Source organism: Mustelus asterias, unplaced genomic scaffold (genome assembly GCF_964213995.1).
Source record: "Mustelus asterias unplaced genomic scaffold, sMusAst1.hap1.1 HAP1_SCAFFOLD_1409, whole genome shotgun sequence".
NCBI lineage: Eukaryota > Metazoa > Chordata > Chondrichthyes > Carcharhiniformes > Triakidae > Mustelus > Mustelus asterias.
In genome coordinates, this window is record NW_027591354.1 from 23,922 (window position 1) to 47,419 (window position 23,498).

Here is a 23,498-nt window from a genome sequence, read left to right on the forward strand (position 1 = left end):
AAATCTCCTCTCTGTGGCTTTGAGATATTTGTAAAAGGTGTGCTGAAAAATCATCAAAATAATCCAATTGAGGTCTAATCAGTGATTATCTAAAATTAACAATTTAATATTCCAGGCTGGGGAGCTACAGAACCAACCACAGCCTGGATCAAACCCCCCTCTAACCTTCCAACAGTCAGTGACATTTTCTCAGTAATTTAGATTCCTGTAAAACATCTCTTGCCCATTATAACATTCAATCTGAAACTACCATAATCTTGAGGACAGGTTTAACGCGTTGTAATGTGATCATAATTAACAGTTTAACTGTTGATGAGAATACTTTTCCTCAGATTGGCTAATGCCATAGAAGGTAGAAGCAGGAGTAGGCCATTCGGCCCTTCGAGCTTGCTCCACCATTCATTTTGATCATCAAATCGGGTTGAATATCAAATTCAATTTCCTGATCTCCCCTTCCCCCACATATTCTTTGATCCCTTTAGCCTCAAGAGCTATATCTAACCAGTCCTCAAAACTCTCCTTTTTCAGTAATTTTGCATGAAAAACAAAAGGTAACCAGAATAAAGATCAGCAAAATTTTAACTGTGAACAGGGATCAGCGAGATCGATATTTTATTTTAAGGCTCTCAATCAGTAAATAAAATGAAATCTCAAATTCTTACAGAATTGGGGAAGAGGTCAGGCTGTTTCCTGAGCTCTGTAGGAGTGCAAAGGTCATGCTGGGATGCTTGAAACCTGGTTACTAATAAACGACAAAAGTCTTCAGCAAAACAAACTCAGCTTTTTAAAAAAATAGGCAAATGATGTGGCAGCTTCTGGCAGGCTCATTCTTCTTACTTGTGATGCCACCTCCAGTTAGTTTCTCTCTTGGCTTCAGGCTGCATAATTCCTCGTGATTTCAGGACTAGGGATCAACTGGAAGATTAAGGAGTTTAACAGAAGGCTCAGCCTTCCTGCCCAAAGTCTTCTGTAAATTTCTTCACCTTGTTAAGATCCTCAGCGTTGACAGTGGGTCGAGTGGTTGCCTGTGAGCGAAGCATGTCAGACTGCAGAAAAAAAACAAGAGGGTTCAGGAGTTAGAATCAGAGTGCACAACAGGGAGCGACAGAAGCTCTCCAAACCTACCCGAATCCGTCAATGATTTCCACACCAACAAGAGATTGGAATGACAGTTGAACAGTAGGAAACCAGGTCCTGGTTGTGGACTCATAGACCTCCTGGGCTCTGGCCTGTGCACCCCTCAAGCCTGACCCTGAGCTCAAACCACCAGACCGTGGCAGTGCTGTCACAAAGGGCAGTGAATGAATTGGGAGCCTTAGAACCATAGAAAATTACATCTCAGAAACAGGCCTTTTGGCCCTTCTAGTCTGTGCCGAACCATTTTATGCCTAGTCCCACTGACCTGCACTTGGACCATATCCCTCCACACCCCTCTCATCCATGAACCCGTCCAAGTTTTTCTTAAACGTTAAAAGTGACCCCGCATTTACCACTTTATCCGGCAGCTCATTCCACACTCCCACCACTCTCTGCGTGAAGAAGCCCCCCCTAATATTCCCTTTAAACTTTTCTCCTTTCACCCTTAACCCATGCCCTCTGGTTTCTTTCTCCCCTAGCCTCAGCGGAAAAAGCCTGCTTGCATTCACTCTATCTATACCCATCAAAATCTTATACACCTCTATCAAATCTCCCCTCAATCTTCTACGCTCCAGGGAATAAAGTCCCAACCTATTCAATCTCTCTCTGTAACTCAGCTTCTCAAGTCCCGGCAACATCCTTGTGAACCTTCTCTGCGCTCTTTCAATCTTATTTACATCCTTCCTGTAACTAGGTGACCAAAACTGTACACAATACTCCAAATTCGGCCTCACCAATGCCTTATATAACCTTACCATAACACTCCAACTTTTATACTTGATACTCCGATTTATAAAGGCCAATGTACCAAAGGCACTCTTTACGACCCTATCCACCTGTGACGTCACTTTTAGGGAATTCTGTACCTGTATTCCCAGATCCCTCTGTTCAACTGCACTCTTCAGAGTCCTACCATTTACCCTGTACGTTCTACTTTGATTTGTCCTTCCAAAGTGCAATATCTCACACTTGTCTGCGTTAAATTCCATTTGCCATTTTTCAGCCCATTTTTCTAGTTGGTCCAAATCCCTCTGCAAGCTTTGAAAACCTTCCTCACTGGGCTGCCCTTGACTGTAATTGGTCTGCCAGCGAAGGATAGACATCCACTAAAGCATTGACAGAATAAGGAGGCAGAATCAGAAATGCAAAAGCAATTGATTTTCTTCAGATTTGATTGTTGTGTTACAGCCCAATGTAAGATTGTAAAAGTTTAACTGACTGAGGCAAAGAAAGTTCCTTGGAACAAACACCCCCACCTCAACATTATTAGCAGCACATTGATGCATGGCAGAGACATGAGGAAAAACAGCATTACCATGCAAACCACAGGCTCCAGTAGCTTATCACTGGGAACATCCACCCAGGTCATCTCAATGGCAGCTGGGTCTCCAGGGGAACAGGGCGTTAGAAGATCATCCACTATAACATTTGGATTTGTCCTGGATGGTCCCCGAATCTGTTGAGGAAGAGATCAGACAATTAACATTATATCCCTTTATGCAACTGACAGCAAAGCATCTCAATCATTTCTAAATGAACCAGTTTTTGAATCTCACTTATCAGTTATGAACAAACACATTTGGTGTGTTTTATATGAAGAGGCACAACATATGGGGAACGTTTAAGACTTATCTAGATAGCCACATGAACGAGTGGGAATGGAGGGATACAAAAGAATGGTCTAGTTTGGACCAGGGAGCGGCGCGGGCTTGGAGGGCCGAAGGGCCTGTTCCTGTGCTGTATTGTTCTTTGTTCTCTTTGTTCTTTGTATATAGGAGAAAAAAATGCTAAACTTAGACAAAAAGGATCAGGTCGGAGTTGAACTGCTGGGTGCTGTTTGGACATTCTAGAACAGTCTCTGAGCTGCGGCAGAGTGAAGATTTATTCAGCTGGAACATCATTCCAAAGATTCAAAACATTTTAATAATGAAACAGAAATGGGGAAACGACCGAGGATCTTAAAACAATGCAAAGTTTTGAGGGTAAATAGGGAAAGATTGTTGAAGGAGTAACAGAGGAACAGACTGAGCATTGTCAGAACAACAAAGCATTAAGTTCAGAGAACGAGTGAGTATAGCCACAAGGATCCTCAATGTTATAAATAAAAGTAACCAAGGAGAGTGAAGAAAAAGTCAAACACAATCACCCAGATCATTAACCCATTTCTGACAGCAAAACAAGAGAAAAATACATTTTAAAACATTTATGGGCAAGGCTGATATTACTGCAGGCTTTGTGATGGTCTGCCCAAAGCAAGTGCGGTTAGATTTTTTTTCTTTAGAACCATAGAAACATTACAGTCTAAAAAGAGGCCATTCGACCCATCATCTCTACTGACTAAAAACGATGTGGAGATGCCGGCATTGGACTGGGGTGGGCACAGTAAAAAGTCTCACACCAGGTTAAAGTCCAACAGGTTTATTTGGAATCACAAGCTTTCGGAGCTCTGCCCCTTCATCAGGACATGAGGATTCTCACCTGATAAAGGAGTAGCGCTCCAAAAGCTCGTGCTACCAAATAAACCTGTTGGACTTTAATCTGGTGTTGTGAGATTTCTTACTGTCTAAAAAAAACTAACCGTTCATTATAATCCCACTTTTCAGAACCTGGTCTTTGGCCTTGCAGAGTACAGCACAGCACCTTTCACAGGACGCGGGTGTTACGAGCAAGATCAGCAAAGGCTACCCAGCCCTAGTTGCCTCTGCACTGAGTAGCTTGCAAAGCCATTTCAGAGGGCAGCAAAGAGTCAGTTATGTTGCTGTGGGTTTGGAGTCACATGTAGGCCTGATCAGGTAAGGATGGCAAATTCCCTTCCTTAAAAGGAAAACTAGTGGACCAGATGGGTTTTTACAATAAACAATGATAGTTCCATGGTCATCAGTACTAAGACTAGCTTTCAATTCCAGGTTCAACTGAAATTCCACCAACTGCTGTGGTGAGATTTGAGTCTTTGTCCCCAGAGTTTAAGCCTGGACCTCTGGATTATTTGTCCAATGACATTAGAACCATGTCACTGTCTCACTTAAATTCTCAATTTCTACCTGGTGATGATATTATACACTGGGCTGAGATCCTACCAGTTTAGGGTTGCCTGCTGAGTAAATGTATTCCCGAAGGTTCAATGATATTCCCCCAAGCTTCAGCCATTTGTCAGCCAAAACATTCCCCTTGTGACTCACTGTTTTCCTATACCAATGGGATAGCAAAGCAAAAAGGCCTCACGATGCAATTGGATGATGCTAAACTGTCAGCCAAACAGCCCCCCCCCCCCACCCGCTCCCCCAACATGCCCTTTGACGTCTGGTGAAGCAAAATGTTCAAAGAAAAGGAAAAACCTTCTTTTAATGTCTTGATGATTTTTCGTCATGATTGTACACAATAATGTACTGGAGATTGAGGACTCCATACCAATCCTGGACGATTGGCAACCCCATGTCAATTAAAAAGCAAGTCTACTGCAAAAATTCAAATCAGAAGACTGAACAGGAAAAATATATCAATACTCGATTCCCAGGTCCAGTTACATAACCTGCGAGCAGAAACATTGTCCTTTGAATAACAATTTGGCAATGTTTTTGCCTATTAGTCTAATCCCACTAGCACCTTACTCCTCATACCTTTTAATATCTCACCCAGTCTAACCCCACTCCCAAACCCATCAATAGCCCACCAAATCTAATTGCACCCAAAATTGCACCCCAAAATCATCAAAGTCCCTCCCAGTCTAATCCCACTCTTCTGCTTACCAGCCATACTCTTTCATATCCCTTTTTAAAATGTACAGGTTTTAATATGTGGCTGAGAATTCCATTTCTAAATTCCTATTTTAAAACTTTCTGATGGCTTTAATTTTGAACCCTCTCAATATTTACTCCATGATAACCAATCAATAATGAAGGGCACCAATCAGACAGCCCCTCAATTTTCTCATCTCTAATCTCTCTATAATGTAACTTGCGACTGACACTCATCCAGTGAATCCACCCTGCGTCTTTTCAACTGTTTTTATATCCTTCACGTAACTGGATGCCCAGACCTACCGACAATACAGTACCTCTCGCCTAATGATGGCCCTGTACAAACTTGTACTATCTCCTCATTGCAAATAAGTAAAGCCAGGATTCTGTTCCAGCCTTATCCATTTGTACCATCACCCTTATCTGCACTAAAATTCTATTTCAAATCTTACCATTTAAGGTCAATTTCTTCTCCTTTCTGTAACATTTAAAATACAGAACTTCACATTTTTTGACATTGCTAAAAATCTTGGAGCACTGGCCAACAGGTTACTCTGTGATTAAGTCCAGAGCTCCATGTTTAAGATGCCAGTGGGATATTTATTCTCAGAGGGAGGCTGTGACTTCCAATAAACACTGGCTATTTACCTTCTTAAAATGGGTTGCTGATTGCACTTTCCGGACTGGCTGCATTAATGCATCACGGACAATTATACAGATGTCTGCGCCAGAATATCCCTCTGTTTTCCTACCAAGTTCCCGGAAATCAGCCTCCGTCAGGCAGTGAGGAGTTGTGCCCAGGTGCAATTTAAACATGTGGACTCTTGCTGGTTCCTCTGGTAGCGGGATGTAAATCCGTTTCTCAAACCTTAATACAAACAGTTAGGAAACTTTTAAATGATTTCACATAATTAAAAGAAACTTCCAATATTCTGTTGGAAATAGCGCAATTTGAAGCTTAACCTCCTTCTGATGGCAGAATCCAGCACCCAGGGGATGTTTGTCGCTCCCAGAACCAAGATTCCATCGCTACTGTTCCCAACACCTGAAGTTGGAGAAACAAATTTTTTTTGAATGCGACAGAACATTTCTGGATCCCCAAATACACAATAATCAGGTTAGGTTTCTCTCTCATGGGTTAAGACACGCAGAAATGTAAAGACTAACTAATCAGAATAGCTCAGAAACCTGGAAAAACTGATCCCAGGCACACTCATTCTGAAAAGAATTGGTACTTTTGGGCACATGATCCTCTTGCCACAAACAAGTAGCTGTGGCCATCTGTGTAATTACCAAAGTTAAAGTGTATTTATTAGTCACAAGTAGGCTTACATTAACACTGCAATGAAGTTACTGTGAAATTCCCCTGGTCACCACACTCCGGCACCTGTTTGGGTACACTGAGGGAGAATTTAGCATGGCCATTGCACCTAACCAGCATGTCTTTGGACTGTGGGTGGAAACCGGGGCACCCAGAGAAAACCCATGTGGACACAGGGAAAACATGCAAACTCCACACAGACAGTGAACCAAGCCGGGAATCGAACCTGGGTCCCTGGTGCTGTGAGGCAGCAATGCTAACCACTGTGCCATCCACTTCTAATGCTTACACTATTACGATCCCAGTTGATGTTACAACAGGATAGGAAGATTCCAGAATGGAACCCTGGCTCCAAAAGCGATAACTTTTATTCTTAAATAAAACGTGGAGGAACAATCACAGGATCACTAATTAATTTTAACAAGAAAAAAAATTAAAACATGAAAACACTGGACTATGATACCATATTCCTTTCATTTACCTTAACAATTACGCAGAGGTTTAATGCCAAAAACAGATTACTGACAAATCTAACAGATTTACTGACCAGTGCTGTTTTAGTACCTTTAACCTCAGACTTCTTGGAAACTTCTCAATTTCTCTAGTTTCGTTAGCTAGCTGTTCTTCAAATCTCTCCACTTGGTTTTCTTAACCATTAATCCAGAGTATGGTTTTTCTTGTACAAAGCTGAGAGAAAAGCTTCCTCTCTAGCCTTCTAAGCTTCCAGCTGCCTTCTCAAAATCTTTTTTTTAATCCCTACAGTGCAGATCCACACAGAACCACGCTGCGCAGAAGAGGCCCTTCGGCCCTTAAGAGTCTGCACCGACACATCAGAAACACCTGAACACCCACCTAATCCCATCTGCCAGCACTTGGCCCATAGCCCTGAATGTTATGTACCAATTGTTCATCCCGGTACTTTTAAAGGATGTGAGGCATCCCGCCTCCACTCCCCTCCCAGGCAGCGCATTCCAGACCATCACCACCCTCAGGGTAAAAAGATTTTTCCTCACATTCACATAACAGTGGTTAGCACTGCTGCTTCACAGCTCCAGGGTCCCGGGTTCAATTCCTGGCTCGGTCACTGTCTGTGTGGAGTTTGCACATTCTCCTTGTGTCTGCGTGGGTTTCCTCCGGGTGCTCCGGTTTCCTCCCACCGTCCAAAGATGTGCGGGTTAGGTTGATTGGCCAGGTTAAAAAAAAAATTGCCCCTTAGAGTCCTGATGCGTAGATTAGCGGGTAAATATGTGGGGGTAGGGCCTGGGTGGGATTGTGGTCGGTGCAGACTCGATGGGCCGAATGGCCTCCTTCTGCACTGTAGGGTTTCTATATTCTATATAAACCTCCTGCCCCTCACCTTGAATCCTTGTGACTGACCTTTCAACTAAGGGGAACAGCTGCTCCTTATCCACTCTGTCCGTGTCCTTCATAATCTTGAACACCTCGATCAGATCGCCCCTCAATCTTTTCTGCTCCAACAAAGACAACCCAACCTCTCTTTATAACTTAAATGTTCCATCCCAGGCAGCAACCTCTCGAATCTCCTCTGCACCCCCTCCAATGCATTCACATTCTTCTGATAATGTAGCGACCAGAACTTGTCATTTAGTCCATCATATCTGCGCCAGATCTCAACATGAGCAACTTCGCCAGTGCCATTCCCCTGCCTTCTCCCCATAACTCTATACATTCTTCCTTTTCAGATAATAATCCAATTCCCTCCTGACTGCCTCGATTAAACCTGCCTCCATCACACACTCGGGTAGCACATTACAGATCTTAACCGCTCGCTATGTGCATGGGTATGTCTCCATTGCATCTTTTGCCAATTATCTTAAATGTGAGCACTCTCTCACTGTAGATCATTCTACCAATGGGAACAGATTCTATCTATTCTGTCCAGATCCCTCTTGATTTTGAATATCTCAATCAAATCTCTGCTCAACCTTCACTTCAACAAAAAGTCCCGACTTCTCCAATCTATCAACTTAACTGCCGTTCCTCATCCTAGGATTAGACAAGGCCAAAGCAGTGTTTTATGGAAGTTTAACATAAACTCTTTGCTTTTGTGCTTTATGTTCCTATTCAAAAACTGCATTAACCATTTTCAACCAGTTCCGCCTTCTTCAATAATTTATGCAGATATACATTCAGGTCCCTCTGCTTCCCACAGCCTGAGAGTTGTGTCCCTTTATATTATGTTGTCCCTCCACATTCTTTCTACCAAACTGAATCACTTCACAATTCTCTGCATTGAATTTTATCTGCCACTTGCCAACCATTCCACCAAGCTATGTCCTTTTCAAATTCTACACTGTCCTCACAATACATAATGCTTCCAAGTTTTGTAACATCACAAATTTTGAAATTGTGTCCAGTACACCAAGGTCTAGATCATTAATATATAATCAGGAAAAGCATTGGTCTCAACACTGAACCCTGGGGAACTTCACCGCAAATGTTCTAATCCAAAGAATATCCATTCAGCGGTTTGCTGTCATTTTATTCTTTTATGGCACTGTATCAAACACCATTTGGAAGTCCATGCAACAGCATTATCCTCAATCCAAAAAACTCCAGCTACTTAAACATGATTTTCCCTCAACAAATCAGTGTTCGCTTTTCTTAATTAACCTGCATTTGACTATTAATTTTGTCCCGAATTATTATTTTTAGAAAAACGACAGCACAAAACAGGCCCTTCAGCCCCACAAGTTGTGCCGAACATATCCCTACCTTTTAGGCCTACCTATAACCCTCCATCCTATTAAGTCCCATGTACTCATCCAGGAGTCTCTTAAAAGACCCTATTGAGTTTGCCTCCATCACCACTGACGGCAACCGATTCCACTCGCCCACCACCCTCTGTGAAAAACTTCCCTCTAACATTTCCCCTGTACATAGAACATAGAACAGTACAGCACAGAACAGGCCATTCGGCCCATGATGTTGTGCCGAGCTTTGTCTGAAACCCAGATCAAGCTATTTCCTCCCCATCATCCCGAAGTACTCCATGTGCCTATCCAATAGCTTCTTAAATGTTCCTAAAGTTTCTGACTCCACTATCCCTGCAGGCAGTCCATTCCACACCCCAACCACTCTCTGAGTAAAAAACCTACCTCGGACATCCTTCCTATATCTCCCACCAGGAACCCTATAGTTATGCCCCCTAGTTACCGCTCCATTCACCCGAGGAAATAGTCTTTGAACGTTCACTCTATCTATCCCCCTCATCATCTTATAAACCTACCCCCCAGCACCTTAAACCTGTGTCCTCTCGTAACAGCCATTTCCACCCTGGGAAAAAGCCTCTGAGAGTCCACCCGATCTATGCCTCTCAACATCTTATATACCTCTATTAGGTCTCCTCTCATCCTACGTCTCTCCAAGGAGAAAAGACCGAGCTCCCTCAGCCTATCCTCATGAGGCATGCCACTCAATCCAGGCAACATCCTTGTAAATCTCCTCTGCACCCTTTCAATCTTTTCCACATCCTTCCTGTAATGAGGCGACCAGAACTGAGCACAGTACTCCAAGTGGTGTCTGACGAGGGTCTTATATAGCTGCATCATTATCCCTGGACTCCTAAACTCAATCCCTCGATTGATAAAGGCCAGCACACCATACGCCTTCTTAACCACCTCCTCCACCTGCAGGGCCGATTTTAGAGTCCTATGGACCCGGACCCCAAGGTCCTTCTGATCCTCTACAGTACTAAGAGTCTTTCCCTTTCCTGTACTCCTTCATCCCATTTGACCTGCCAAAATGGATCACTACGCATTTATCTGGGTTGAAGTCCATCTGTCACTTCTCCGCCCAGTCTTGCATCCTATCTATGTCCCTCTGTAACTTCTGACATCCCTCCAGACTATCCACAACCCCACCAACCTTCGTGTCGTCGGCAAAGTTACCAACCCATCCCTCCACTTCCTCATCCAGGTCATTTATGAAAATGACAAACAGCAAGGGTCCCAGAACAGATCCCTGGGACACACCACTGGTGACCGACCTCCATTTAGAAAAAGACCCATCTATACACACTCTCTGCCTCCTTTGGGCAAGCCAGTTCTCGATCCACAGGGCAGCAGCCCCTTGGATCCCATGCCCTCTCACTTTTTCTAGAAGCCTTGCATGGGCGACCTTATCGAACGCCTTGCTAAAATCCATATAAACCACATCTACCGCTTTCCCTTCGTCAATGTGTTTAGTCACATTTTCGAAGAACTCCACCAGGCTCGTATGGCACGATCTGCCTTTGACAAAGTCATGCTGAGTATTCTTGAGCATACTAAACCTCTCTAAATGCTCATAAATCTTGTCCCTCAGGATCTTCTCCATCAGCTTACCAACTACTGAGGTTAGACTCAGCGGTCGGTAATTTCCTGGGCTATCCCTATTCCCCTTCTTGAAAATAGGAACCACATCCGCAATCCTCCAATCCTCCGGCACCTCCCCCGTCTCCCTCGACGACGCAAAGATCATCGCCAGAGGCTCTGCAATCTCTTCCCTCGCCTCCCACAGTAACCTGGGGTACATCCCATCCAGACCCAGCGACTTATCTATCTTGATGCCATTCAAAGATTCCAGCACAACCTCTTTGTTAAAGTCCACATACTCAATCTTTTCAGTCCACCGCAAGCCCGCAGTACATCCACCCAGGTCCTTCTCCTCTGTGAAAACCGAGGCAAAATACTCATTAAGCACCTCTACCATTTCTACTGGTTCCGTACAGATTTTCCCGCCTTCACCTTTTATAGGCCCTATTCCTTCCTTATAGAGACATATAAGATAATGAAGGGGCTGGATAGGGTAGAAGTGGAGAGATTCTTTCCACTTAGAAAGGAAACCAGAACTAGAGGGCACAGCCTCAAAATAAAGGGGGGTCAGTTTAGGACAGAGTTGAGGAGGAACTTCTTCTCTCAGAGGGTGGTGAATCTCTGCCCACTGAAGTGGTGGAGGCTACCTCGTTGAATATGTTTAAGTCACGGATAGATGGATTTCTGATCGCTAGGGGAATTAAGGGTTATGGGGAGCAGGCGGGTAAGTGGAACTGATTCACTTCAGATCAGCCATGATCTTATTGAATGGCGGGCAGGTTCGAGGGGCTAGATGGCCTACTCCTGCTCCTATTTCTTATGTTCACGTCTCATCCTTTTACTCTTCACATATTTATATATTTTTGGAAGCTTCCCCATCACAGAAGTTAAACTGACAGGCCTATAGTTGCTGGAATCATTTTATACACCCTTCTTTTAAACAGGGATGTAACATTTGCAATTCGCCAGTCCTCTAGCACCTCCCGAGTCCAAGGAAGACTTGAAAATTATAATCAATGTCTCTGCAATTTCCACTCACTTCCCTCGGTACCCTTGGAAACACCTCACCTGGTCCTGGTGCCTTACTTTAAGATGTGGAGATGCCGACGTTGGACTGGGGTAAACACAGTAAGAAGTCTCACAACACCAGGTTAAAGTCCAACAGGTTTATTTGGTAGCAAAAGGCCACTAGCTTTCGGAGCGCTGCTCCTTCGTCAGGTAAGTGGGAGTTCTGTTCACAAACAGAGCATATAAAGACACAAACTCAATTTACTAAATAATGGTTGGAATGCGAGTCTTTACAGGTAATCAAGTCTTAAAGGTACAGACAATGCGAGTGGAGAGAGCGTTAAGCACAGGTTAAAGAGATGTGTATTGTCTCCAGACAGAACAATTAGTGAGATTTTGCAAGCCCAGTCAAGTCGTGGGAGTTACAGATAGTGTGACATGAACCCAAGATCCCGGTTGAGGCCGTCCTCATGTGTGCGGAACCTGGCTATCAGTCTCTGCTCTGCGACTCTGCGTTGTCGTGTGTCGTGAAGGCCGCTTTGGAGACCGCTTACCCGAAGATCAGAGGCCGAATGCCCGTGACCGCTGAAGTGTTCCCCAACAGGAAGAGAACGCTCTTGCCTGGTGATTGTCGAGCGGTGTTCATTCATCCGTTGTCGTAGCGTCTGCATGGTTTCCCCAATGTACCATGCCTCGGGACATCCTTTCCTGCAGTGTATCAGGTAGACAACGTTGGCCGAGTTGCAAGAGTATGTACCGTGTACCTGGTGGATGGTGTTCTCACGTGAGATGATGGCATCCGTGTCGATGATCCAGCACGTCTTGCAGAGGTTGCTGTAGCAGGGTTGTGTGGTGTCTTGGTCACTGTTCTCCTGAAGGTTGGGTAGTTTGCTGTGGACAATGGCCTGTTTGAGGTTGTGCGGTTGTTTGAAGGCAAGAAGTGGGGGTGTGGGGATGGCCTTGGTGAGATGTTCATCTTCATCAATGACATGTTGAAGGCTCCGGAGGAGATGCCGTAGCTTCTCCGCTCCGGGGAAGTACTGGACAACGAAGGGTACTCTGTCCACCGCGTCCCGTGTTTGTCTTCTGAGGTCGGTGCGGTTTTTCGCTGTGGCGCGTCGGAACTGTCGATCGATGAGTCGAGCGCCATATCCTGTTCTTATGAGGACATCTTTCAGCGTCTGGAGGTGTCTGTTGCGATCCTCCTCATCTGAGCAGATCCTGTGTATACGGAGGGCTTGTCCGTAGGGGATGGCTTCTTTAACGTGTTTAGGGTGGAAGTTGGAGAAGTGGAGCATCGTGAGGTTATCCGTGGGTTTGCGGTACAGTGAAGTGCTGAGGTGACCGTCCTTGATGGAGATGCGTGTGTCCAAGAATGCAACCGATTCCGGTGGTTAGTCCATGGTGAGTCTGGGATGGAACTTCTTAATGTCATCATATAGTTGTTTCAGTGATTGTTCACCATGAGTCCAAAGAAAGACCTTTAAGACTTGATTACCTGTAAAGACTCGCATTGCAACCATTATTTTGTAAATTGACTTTGTCTTTATATGCCCTGTTTGTGAACAGGACTCCCATTACCTGATGAAGGAGCAGCGCTCCGAAAGCTAGTGGCTTTTGCTACCAAATAAACCTGTTGAACTTTAACCTGGTGTTGAGAGACTTCTTACTGGCCTTACTTTAAGTACAGACAAGCTGACCCAATACCTCCTCCATACTAATTTTAAACCTTTTCCAGTGTTTGAATTACTTCCTCTTTCACCATGTCCTGGACATTATTTTCTTTCCTGGTCAAGGCAGATGCAAAGTATTTCACATAATACTTCAGCTATGCACAATCTCTACTCGTACTCTTACCGCTCTTTACCATTTATATGCCTACAGAAGACTATTGGACCCCCTGAAGTAAACCGCCAATGTCTTCATACATTTTGTTTATATTTTTCTCACTTGCCCTCTGACCCATCCATATTTAAGCTGGTTCTCGATTGTTTTATTATTCATTCAGCTTTCCTCATAGCCCTGCCAGTATTTTCACTTCAAGTATTTATTCAATTCCCTTTGAAACTTTATATAGAATTGTTCCACTGGAGCAAGCTGAGAGGGAGTGATTGGAGGCAGCAGTGCTGGTGAGAGATTAATTGAATTGTTTATTTATTTAATTAGTCAGCTAGTGTGTGTTTTTTTTTGGCCTTTACTTTTGCAGTTGTATTTTAAGTTTAAAGTGAAAACTGGAAGTGGGCTGCTAAGGAGTCTGGGAAGGGTTTTTTAAGCGTGTGAAGTATAAAAGGTAGGCTGCAGTATACAGCGGGCAGCGTCGGGAGCGGGCAGCAGAGTGTGTGGGAAGCAGAGTGTGAGCTATAAGGCTTTGGCTCACAGGGCTTAGACAGAAAGGTCGAGGCAGGGGTGAGTTTAATTCATTTTTGCTGTTTCTACCTGGTACTGGCAAGGTATCTAGAGGGGATGGGTGTGCAGGCAGTGCTATGTTCCTCTTGCACTATGTTTGAGGTGAGGGACGACGACAGTGTCCCTGCTGATTACACCTGTGGGAAGTGCACCCATCTGCAGCTCCTCCAAAACCGTGTTAGGGAACTGGAGCTGGAGTTGGATGAACTTAGGATCGTTAGGGACGCAGAGGTGGCCATAGACAGAAGCTTTAGGGATATAGTTACTCCGAGGAATGAAAACAGATGGGTGATGGTGAGAGGGGCTGGGAGGAAGCAGTCCGTGCAGGGATCCCCGGTGGTCGTTCCCCTTAGCAACAAGTATTCCGCTTTGGATACGGTTGAGGGGGATGACATACCAGTGGTGAGCCGCAGTGAGAGGATCTTGAGCACTGTGTCCGTCTCTGTGGCTCAGGAGGGTAAGGGGCAGAGTGGGAGGGCAATAGGTATTGGGGACTCGTTAGTTAGAGGGATAGATAGGAGGTTCTGTGGCAGCAAAAGAGACTCACGGATGGTATGTTGCCTACCGGATGCCAAGGTCCGTGACGTCTCAGACCGTGTTTTCCGGATTCTGAAGGGGGAGGGGAAACAGTCACAAGTCGTGGTACACATTGGTACCAATGACATAGGTAAGAGAAGGGACGGGGATTTAAAGCAGGAATTTCTGGAGCTGGGCTGGAAGCTGAGAGCCAAGACGAAACATGTGGTCATCTCTGGTACGTTGCCGGTGCCAGGTGATAGCGAGTTGAGGAACAGGGAGAGAGTGCAGTTAAACATGTGGTTGCAGGGATAGTGTAGGAGGGAGGGTTTCAGATACGTGGATAATTGGAACACATTCTGGGGAAGGTGGGACCTGTACAAACAGGACGGGGTGCACCTGAACCAGAGGGGCACCAATATCCTAGGAGGGAAATTTGTTACGGCTCTTCAGGGGGGTTTAAACTAATTTGTCAGGGGAGTGGGAAAAGGAGTTGTAGTCCAGAAGTCAGTGAGGGTGGTGAGGTATTGGGGAAGGTATCAGGGTCAAGGGTGGGTACCGGTAGACAGGAAGGTGGGTTGAAGTGTGTCTACTTCAATGCAAGGAGCATCCGGAACAAGGTAGATGAACTTGGGGCGTGGATTGGTACTTGGGACTACGATGTTGTGGCCATTACGGAGACGTGGGTAGAACAAGGACAGGAATGGTTGTTGGACGTTCCGGGGTATAGATGCTTCACTAAGTGTAGGGAAGCTGGTAAAAGAGGTGGTGGAGTGGCATTGTTAATCAAGGATAGTTTAACGGCTGCGGAAAGGCACTTCCAGGGGGATCTGCACACTGAGGTAATATGGGCTGAGGTTAGAAATAGGAAAGGAGCGGTCATGTTGTTAGGAGTTTACTATAGGCCCCCAAATAGTAATAGAGATGTGGAGGAAGAAATTGCTAAGCAGATTATGGATATGTGTGGGGGTCACAGGGTAGTTGTCATGGGGGACTTTAACTTTCCAAATATTGATTGGAACCTTTGTAGGTCAAATAGTTCGGATGGGGCAGTTTTTGTGCACTATGTGCAGGAAGGTTTCCTGACACAATATGTGGATAGGCCGACAAGAGGTGAGGCCACATTGGATTTGGTACTGGGAAATGAACCGGGCCAAGTGTTAGATTTGGTTGTGGGAGAGCACTTTGGAGATAGTGACCACAATTCGGTGTCTTTTGTTATTGCAATGGAGAGGGATAGGGCCGTACGGCAGGGCAAGGTTTACAATTGGGGGAGAGGTAATTATGATGCGATTAGGCAAGAATTAGGGGGCATAAGTTGGGAACAGAAACTGTCAGGGAAAGGAACTAATGAAAAGTGGAACTTTTTCAAGGAACAAATATTGGGTGTCCTTGATAGGTATGTCCCTGTCAGGCAGGGAGGAAATGGCCGAGTGAGGGAACCATGGTTCACGAAAGAGGTGGAATGTCTTGTGAAAAGGAAGAGGGAAGCTTATGTAGGGATGAGGAAACAAGGTTCAGATGGCTCGATTGAGGGTTACAAGTTAGCAAGGAATGAGCTGAAAAAGGGGCTTAGGAGAGCTAGGAGGGGACATGAGAAGTCCTTGGCGGGTCGGATCAAGGAAAACCCCAAGGCTTTTTACTCTTATGTGAGGAATAAAAGAATGACCAGGGTGAGGTTAGGGCCGGTCAAGGACAGTAGTGGGAACTTGTGTATGGAGTCAGTAGAGATAGGCGAGGTGATGAATGAATACTTTTCTTCAGTGTTCACCAAGGAGAGGGGCCATGCTTTTGAGGAAGAGAAGGTGTTACAGGCTAATAGGCTGGAGGAAATAGATGTTCGGAGGGAGGATGTCCTGGCAGTTTTGAATAAACTGAAGGTCGATAAGTCCGCTGGGCCTGATGAAATGTATCCTAGGATTCTTTGGGAGGCAAGGGATGAGATTGCAGAGCCTTTGGCTTTGATCTTTGGGTCCTCGCTGTCCACGGGGATGGTGCCAGAGGACTGGAGAATGGCGAATGTTGTTCCTCTGTTTAAGAAAGGGAATAGAAATGACCCTGGTAATTATAGACCAGTTAGTCTTACTTCGGTGGTTGGTAAATTGATGGAAAAGGTCCTTAGAGATGGGATTTACGACCATTTAGAAAGATGCGGATTAATCCGGGATAGTCAGCATGGATTCGTGAAGGGCAAGTCGTGCCTCACAAATTTGATAGAATTTTTTGAGGAGGTAACTAAGTGTGTTGATGAAGGTAGGGCAGTTGATGTCATATACATGGATTTTAGTAAGGCGTTTGATAAGGTCCCCCATGGTCGGCTTATGATGAAAGTAAGGAGGTGTGGGATAGAGGGAAAGTTGGCCGATTGGATAGGTGAGAGTGGTTGGGGTGTGGAATGGACTGCCTGCAGTGATAGTGGAGTCAGACACTTTAGGAACATTTAAGCGGTTATTGGATAGGCACGTGGAGCACACCAGGATGATAGGGAGTGGGATAGCTTGATCTTGGTTTCAGATAAAGCTCGGCACAACATCGTGGCTGTCTGATCGAAGACAGAGGGTGGTGGTCAATGGAAAATTTTCGGATTGGAGGCAGGTTGCTAGCGGAGTGCCACAGGGATCAGTGCTTGGTCCTCTGCTCTTTGTGATTTTTATTAATGACTTAGAGGAGGCGGCTGAAGGGTGGATCAGTAAATTTGCTGATGACACCAAGATTGGTGGAGTAGTGGATGAGGTGGAGGGCTGTTGTAGGCTGCAAAGAGACATAGATAGGATGCAAAGCTGGGCTGAAAAATGGCAAATGGAGTTTAACCCTGATAAATGTGAGGTGATTCATTTTGGTAGGACTAATTTAAATGTGGACTACAGGGTCAAAGGTAGGGTTCTGAAGACTGTGGAGGAACAGAGAGATCTTGGGGTTCATATCCACAGATCTCTAAAGGTTGCCACTCAAGTGGATAGAGCTGTGAAGAAGGCCTATAGTGTGTTAGCTTTTATTAACAGGGGGTTGGAGTTTAAGAGCCGTGGGGTTATGCTGCAACTGTACAGGACCTTGGTGAGACCACATTTGGAATATTGTGTGCAGTTCTGGTCACCTCACTATAGGAAGGATGTGGAAGCGCTGGAAAGAGTGCAGAGGAGATTTACCAGGATGCTGCCTGGTTTGGAGGGTAGGTCTTATGAGGAAAGGTTGCGGGAGCAAGGGCTGTTCTCTCTGGAGCGGAGGAGGCTGAGGGGAGACTTAATAGAGGTTTATAAAATGATGAAGGGGATAGATCGAGTGAACGTTCAAAGACTATTTCCTCGGGTGGATGGAGCTATTACAAGGGGGCATAACTATAGGGTTCATGGTGGGAGATACAGGAAGGATATCAGAGGTAGATTCTTCACGCAGAGAGTGGTTGGGGTGTGGAATGGACTGCCTGCAGTGATAGTGGAGTCAGACACTTTAGGAACATTTAAGCGGTTATTGGATAGGCACATGGAGCACACCAGGATGATAGGGAGTGGGATAGCTTGATCTTGGTTTCAGATAAAGCTCGGCACAACATCGTGGGCCGAAGGGCCTGTTCTGTGCTGTACTATTCTATGTTCTATGTAATCTGCTTCCAGCAACTATTCAGGCTGTTAATTCTGAATCATGACTCACCACATTGGAATTCCCCCGGGAATTCTTTCCAATTTCTTAAATCAGTTTTATCAAATCTCCCATGAAAACTGTTATTTTGGAAGAAAAAGTCCAGCATGCTTAAAAAGGCAAAATAAACAGGGAAACACTGATGACGGATTCATCAGCGCATGGCCTACCTACCTCTTGCTTAAAGCCCGAGAATACACCACTGAACTTATACCCAGAATTGAGAGAGCGAGAGATCAATGTAACATTACATGCTGCTTGCAACATCTATCAGTCTGATTTAAAATGAACCAGCCTCTGACATTTCCGCTATACCTTGCATCTGGACCAGAAATTCTGTTTTGATGCGCCGAGCAGCTTCACTCTCGTTCTCATTCCGGGATCCACAGAGGGAATCGACCTCATCGATAAATATGATGGAGGGTTTGTGCTGTCGAGCCAATTCAAACAGATTCTTCACAAGTCTGATGGATAAAGGAAATGCGATTACCCAGTGAGACTCCCACATCTCTCAGCGACCTCAAAGAAAAGCACATTAAAAAGAACTTTGCAAAAGTTCAGAGGAGCCCCTTTCTTTTAGTACCCATTTACTTCTCCCTTCTCTTATGTACTGACCCACTTTGTAGAGTGCTTGCAGGCACTGCCATGTTGTGTGTTGGTACCTCAACCTTTTAACATTGGTTCTTGACAGTCAGCTATTGCTGCTGAAGTACTTGCAATCTACCTGGGAGATGTGACCCCAACTAACTGAGTAGCCTCCATGGCTTACATAGAACATAGAACAGTACAGCACAGTACAGGCCTTTCGGCCCTCGATGTTGTGCCGAGCTTTGTCCGAAACCAAGATCAAGCTATCTCACTTCCTATCATTCTGGCGCGCTCCATGTGCCTATCCAATAACCGCTTGAAAGTTCCTAAAGTGTCCGACTCCACCATCACAGCAGGCAGTCCATTCCACACCCCAACCACTCTCTGAGTAAAGAACCTACCTTGGACATCCTTCCTATATCTCCCACCATGAACCCTATAGTTATGCCCCCTAGTAACAGCTACATCCACCCGAGGAAATAGTCTCTGAACGTCCACTCTATCTATCCCCCTCATCATCTTATAAACCTCTATTAAGACTTGCTGAGAATGAACTGATATGAACATACAAAATAGGAGCAGAAGTAGGCAGTCTTTTTATTCTTTATTTATTCATTCGTGGGACTTGGGCATCACTGGCTGGTCAGCATTTATTGCCTGTCCCTAGTTGCTCAAGCGCAATTGAGTCAATCGCATTGCTGTGGATCTGGAATCACGTGTAGGTCAGACCAGGTAAAGACGGCAGATTTCCTCCCCTAAGGGATATTAGTGAACCAGATGGGTTTTCTGACAATCGACAATGGTTTCATGGTCATCAGTAGATTCCTAATTTTGTAAGAACATGGCTGAAATGTTTGTGTTCCAAGTTCTTTATGTTCATCTACCCCTGATCAGCTTAGATTCTGGTTCTACCTCTGCCTTAAAAATATTCAATGCCCCACCTCCTTCTGAGGCAGAGAGTTCCAAAGTCACTGTGGAGAGGTATTGATAGAGTGGATTCTCAGAGGCTTTTACCCAGGGCTGAAATGGTTGCCACAAGAGGTCACAGGTTTAGGGTGCTGGGGAGTAGGTACAGAAGAGATGTTAGGGGTAGGTTTTTCATTCAGAGGGGGTGGGTGCGTGGAATCGGCTGCCGGTAGTGATGGTGGAGGCGGATTCGATAGGGTCTTTGAAGAGACTTTGGGATAAGTTCATGGAAGTTAGTAAGATAGAGGGTTATAGGTAAGCCTAGTAGGTAGGGACATGTTCGGCGCAACTTGTGGGCCGAAGGGCCTGTTTGTGCTGTAGCTTTTCTATGTTCTATGTTCTTTTCAGAGAAACAGATTTTCCAAGGGTGATCACTAATCTTAAAACAGTGCCCAGCTGTTCTGGGCTCACCTACAAACAAAGAACAGTACAGCACAGGAAACAGGCCCTTTGCCCTCCAAGCCTGTGCCGCTCCTTGGTCCAACTAGACCAATCGTTTGTATCCCTCCATTCCCAGGCTGCTCATGTGACTATCCAGGTAAGTCTTAAACGATGTCAGCGTGCCTGCCTCCACCACCCTACTTGGCAGCGCATTCCAGGCCCCCACCACCCTCTGTGTAAAAAACGTCCCTCTGATATCTGAGTTATACTTCACCCCTCTCAGCTTGAGCCCGTGACCCCTCGTGATCGTCATCTCCGACCTGGGAAAAAGCTTCCCACTGTTCACCCTATCTATACCCTTCATAATCTTGTATACCTCTATTAGATCTCCCCTCATTCTCTGTCTTTCCAGGGAGAACAAGCCCAGTTTACCCAATCTCTCCTCATAGCTAAGACCCTCCATACCAGGCAACATCCTAGCAAACCTTCTCTATCAATCTAGTAAACTTTCTCGGAATCACCTCCAACTCATTTACATCTTTCTTTAACTATGGAGACCAAAGCTGCTCACAATATTCGAGATATGGTCTTACCCAGTGGTCTGGGTAACTGCATAGAACATAGAACATAGAACATTACAGCGCAGAACAGGCCCTTCGGCCCACGATGTTGCACCGACCAGTTAAAAAAAAAACTGTGACCCTCCAACCTAAACCAATTTCTTTTCGTCCATGAACCTATCTACGGATCTCTTAAACGCCCCCAAACTAGGCGCATTTACTACTGATGCTGGCAGGGCATTCCAATCCCTCACCACCCTCTGGGTAAAGAACCTACCCCTGACATCGGTTCTATAACTACCCCCCCTCAATTTAAAGCCATGCCCCCTCGTGCTGGATTTCTCCATCAGAGGAAAAAGGCTATCACTATCCACCCTATCTAAACCTCTAATCATCTTATATGTTTCAATAAGATCCCCTCTTAGCCGCCGCCTTTCCAGCGAAAACAATCCCAAATCCCTCAGCCTCTCCTCATAGGATCTCCCCTCCATACCAGGCAACATCCTGGTAAACCTCCTCTGCACCCTCTCCAAAGCCTCCACATCCTTCCTGTAATGTGGGGACCAGAACTGCACACAGTACTCCAAGTGCGGCCGCACCAGAGTTGTGTACAGTTGCAACATAACGCTACGACTCCTAAATTCAATCCCCCTACCAATAAACGCCAAGACACCATATGCCTTCTTAACAACCTTATCTACTTGATTCCCAACTTTCAGGGATCTATGCACACATACACCTAGATCCCTCTGCTCCTCCACACTATTCAAAGTCCTCCCGTTAGCCCTATACTCAACACATCTGTTATTCCTACCAAAGTGAATTACCTCACACTTCTCCGCATTAAACTCCATCCGCCACCTCTCGGCCCAACTTTGCAACCTGTCTAAGTCTTCCTGCAAACTACGACACCCTTCCTCACTGTCTACCACACCACCGACTTTGGTGTCATCAGCAAATTTGCTAATCCACCCAACTATACCCTCATCCAGATCATTAATAAATATTACAAACAGCAGTGGCCCCAAAACAGATCCCTGAGGTACACCACTTGTAACCGCACTCCATGATGAATATTTACTATCAACCACCACCCTCTGTTTCCTATCCGCTAGCCAATTCCTGATCCAATTTCCTAGATCACCCCCAATCCCATACATCTGCATTTTCTGCAGAAGCCTACCATGGTGAACCTTATCAAACGCCTTACTAAAATCCATATATACCACGTCCACTGCCTTGCCCCCATCCACCTCCTTGGTCACTTTCTCAAAAAACTCAATAAGGTTAGTAAGGCACGACCTACCTGCCACAAAACCATGCTGACTATCACCTATCAATTCATTACTCTCCAAATAACTATAAATCCTATCCCTTATAATTTTTTCCAACATCTTGCCGACAACAGAAGTGAGACTCACCGGTCTATAATTCCCGGGGAAGTCTCTGTTCCCCTTCTTAAACAATGGGACAACATTCGCTAACCTCCAATCTTCTGGTACTATACCAGAGGCCAACGACGACCTGAAGATCAGAGCCAGAGGCTCTGCAATCACTTCTCTTGCCTCCCAGAGAATCCTTGGATAAATCCCATCCGGACCAGGGGATTTATCTATTTTCAGACCCTCCAGAATATCCTGCACATCCTCCTTATCAACTGTAATACTGTCTATTCTACTCCCTTGCAACCCAGTGTCCTCCTCAGCTATATTCATGTCCCCTTGCGTGAACACCGAAGAGAAATATTGGTTCAATGCTTCACCAATCTCCTCCGGTTCCACACATAACTTCCCTCTGCCATCTATAACTGGCCCTAAACTTGCCCTAACCAACCTTCTGTTCTTGACATACCTATAGAACGCCTTAGGATTCTCTTTAACCCTATCCGCCAAAGTCTTCTCATGTCCCCTTTTAGCCCTTCTAAGCTCGCTCTTCAACTCCCTCTTAGCCAATCTAAAGCTTTCTAGTGCACTACCCGAGTGCTCACGTCTCATCCGAACATAAGCCTCCTTTTTCTTTTTAACCAACAAAGAAACTTTTTTGGTGCACCACGGTTCCCTAGCCCTACCAATTCCTCCTTGCCTGACAGGGACATACCTATCACAGACTCGCAGTAGCTGCTCCTTGAAAAAACTCCACATGTCGGACGTTCCCAGTCCCTGTAATCTCCTAGTCCAACCTATGTTTCCTAATTCTCTCCTAATAGCCTCATAATTACCCTTCCCCCAGCTAAAACCACTGGCCCGAGGTTCATGCCTATCCCTTTCCATCACTAAGGTGAACGTAACCGAATTGTGGTCACTATCACCAAAATGCACACCAACTTCCAAGTCTAGCACCTGGTCTGGCTCATTTCCCAGCACCAGATCCAATATAGCCTCACCTCTAGTTGGCCTGTCTACATACTGAGTCAAAAAACCTTCCTGCACGCTTTGAACAAAAACTGACCCCTCTAACGAGCTAGAGCTATAACAATTCCAGTCAATATTAGTCAAGTTAAAATCCCCCATAACAATTGCCCTATTACTTTCACTCCTAAGCAGGATTGACTCCGCAATCCTTTCCTCAACCTCTCTAGAACTTTTAGGAGGTCTATAAAAGACTCCCAACAGGGTGACCTCTCCTCTCCTATTTCTAATCTCCGCCCATACTACCTCAACAGATAAGTCCTCATCAAACCTCCTCTCTGACACTGTGATACAATCTCTGACCAATAATGCTACCCCTCCCCCTCTTCTACCTCCTTCCCTACTTCGACTAAAACATTTGAACCCCGGGACCTGCAGCATCCATTCCTGTCCCTGCTCTATCCATGTCTCTGAAATAGCCACAACATCGAAGTCCCAGGTACTGATCCACGCTGCAAGTTCACCCACTTGTTAACCTCCTTGCTATTATGGGCAGTGCCTCCTGTAATAAAGGATAG

At 45.3% G+C, this 23,498-nt stretch overlaps 1 protein-coding gene across 1 annotated transcript in view; it reads right to left on the reverse strand.

Annotated features, from left to right (window-relative positions):
* Positions 1-576: 576 nt before the first annotated feature.
* LOC144488248 (vacuolar protein sorting-associated protein 4A) overlaps positions 577-23,498 on the reverse strand; it is a 65,653-nt gene continuing 42,731 nt past the window's right edge. The window contains exons 6-10 of the mRNA XM_078206283.1: positions 18,393-18,541; positions 5,838-5,919; positions 5,523-5,742; positions 2,453-2,593; positions 577-1,046 (exon numbers count right to left, since the gene is read on the reverse strand). Of these exons, the coding sequence (XP_078062409.1) occupies positions 945-1,046; positions 2,453-2,593; positions 5,523-5,742; positions 5,838-5,919; positions 18,393-18,541 (694 nt within the window). The 3' untranslated portion in view covers positions 577-944. The remainder of the gene's footprint in view (positions 1,047-2,452; positions 2,594-5,522; positions 5,743-5,837; positions 5,920-18,392; positions 18,542-23,498) is intronic.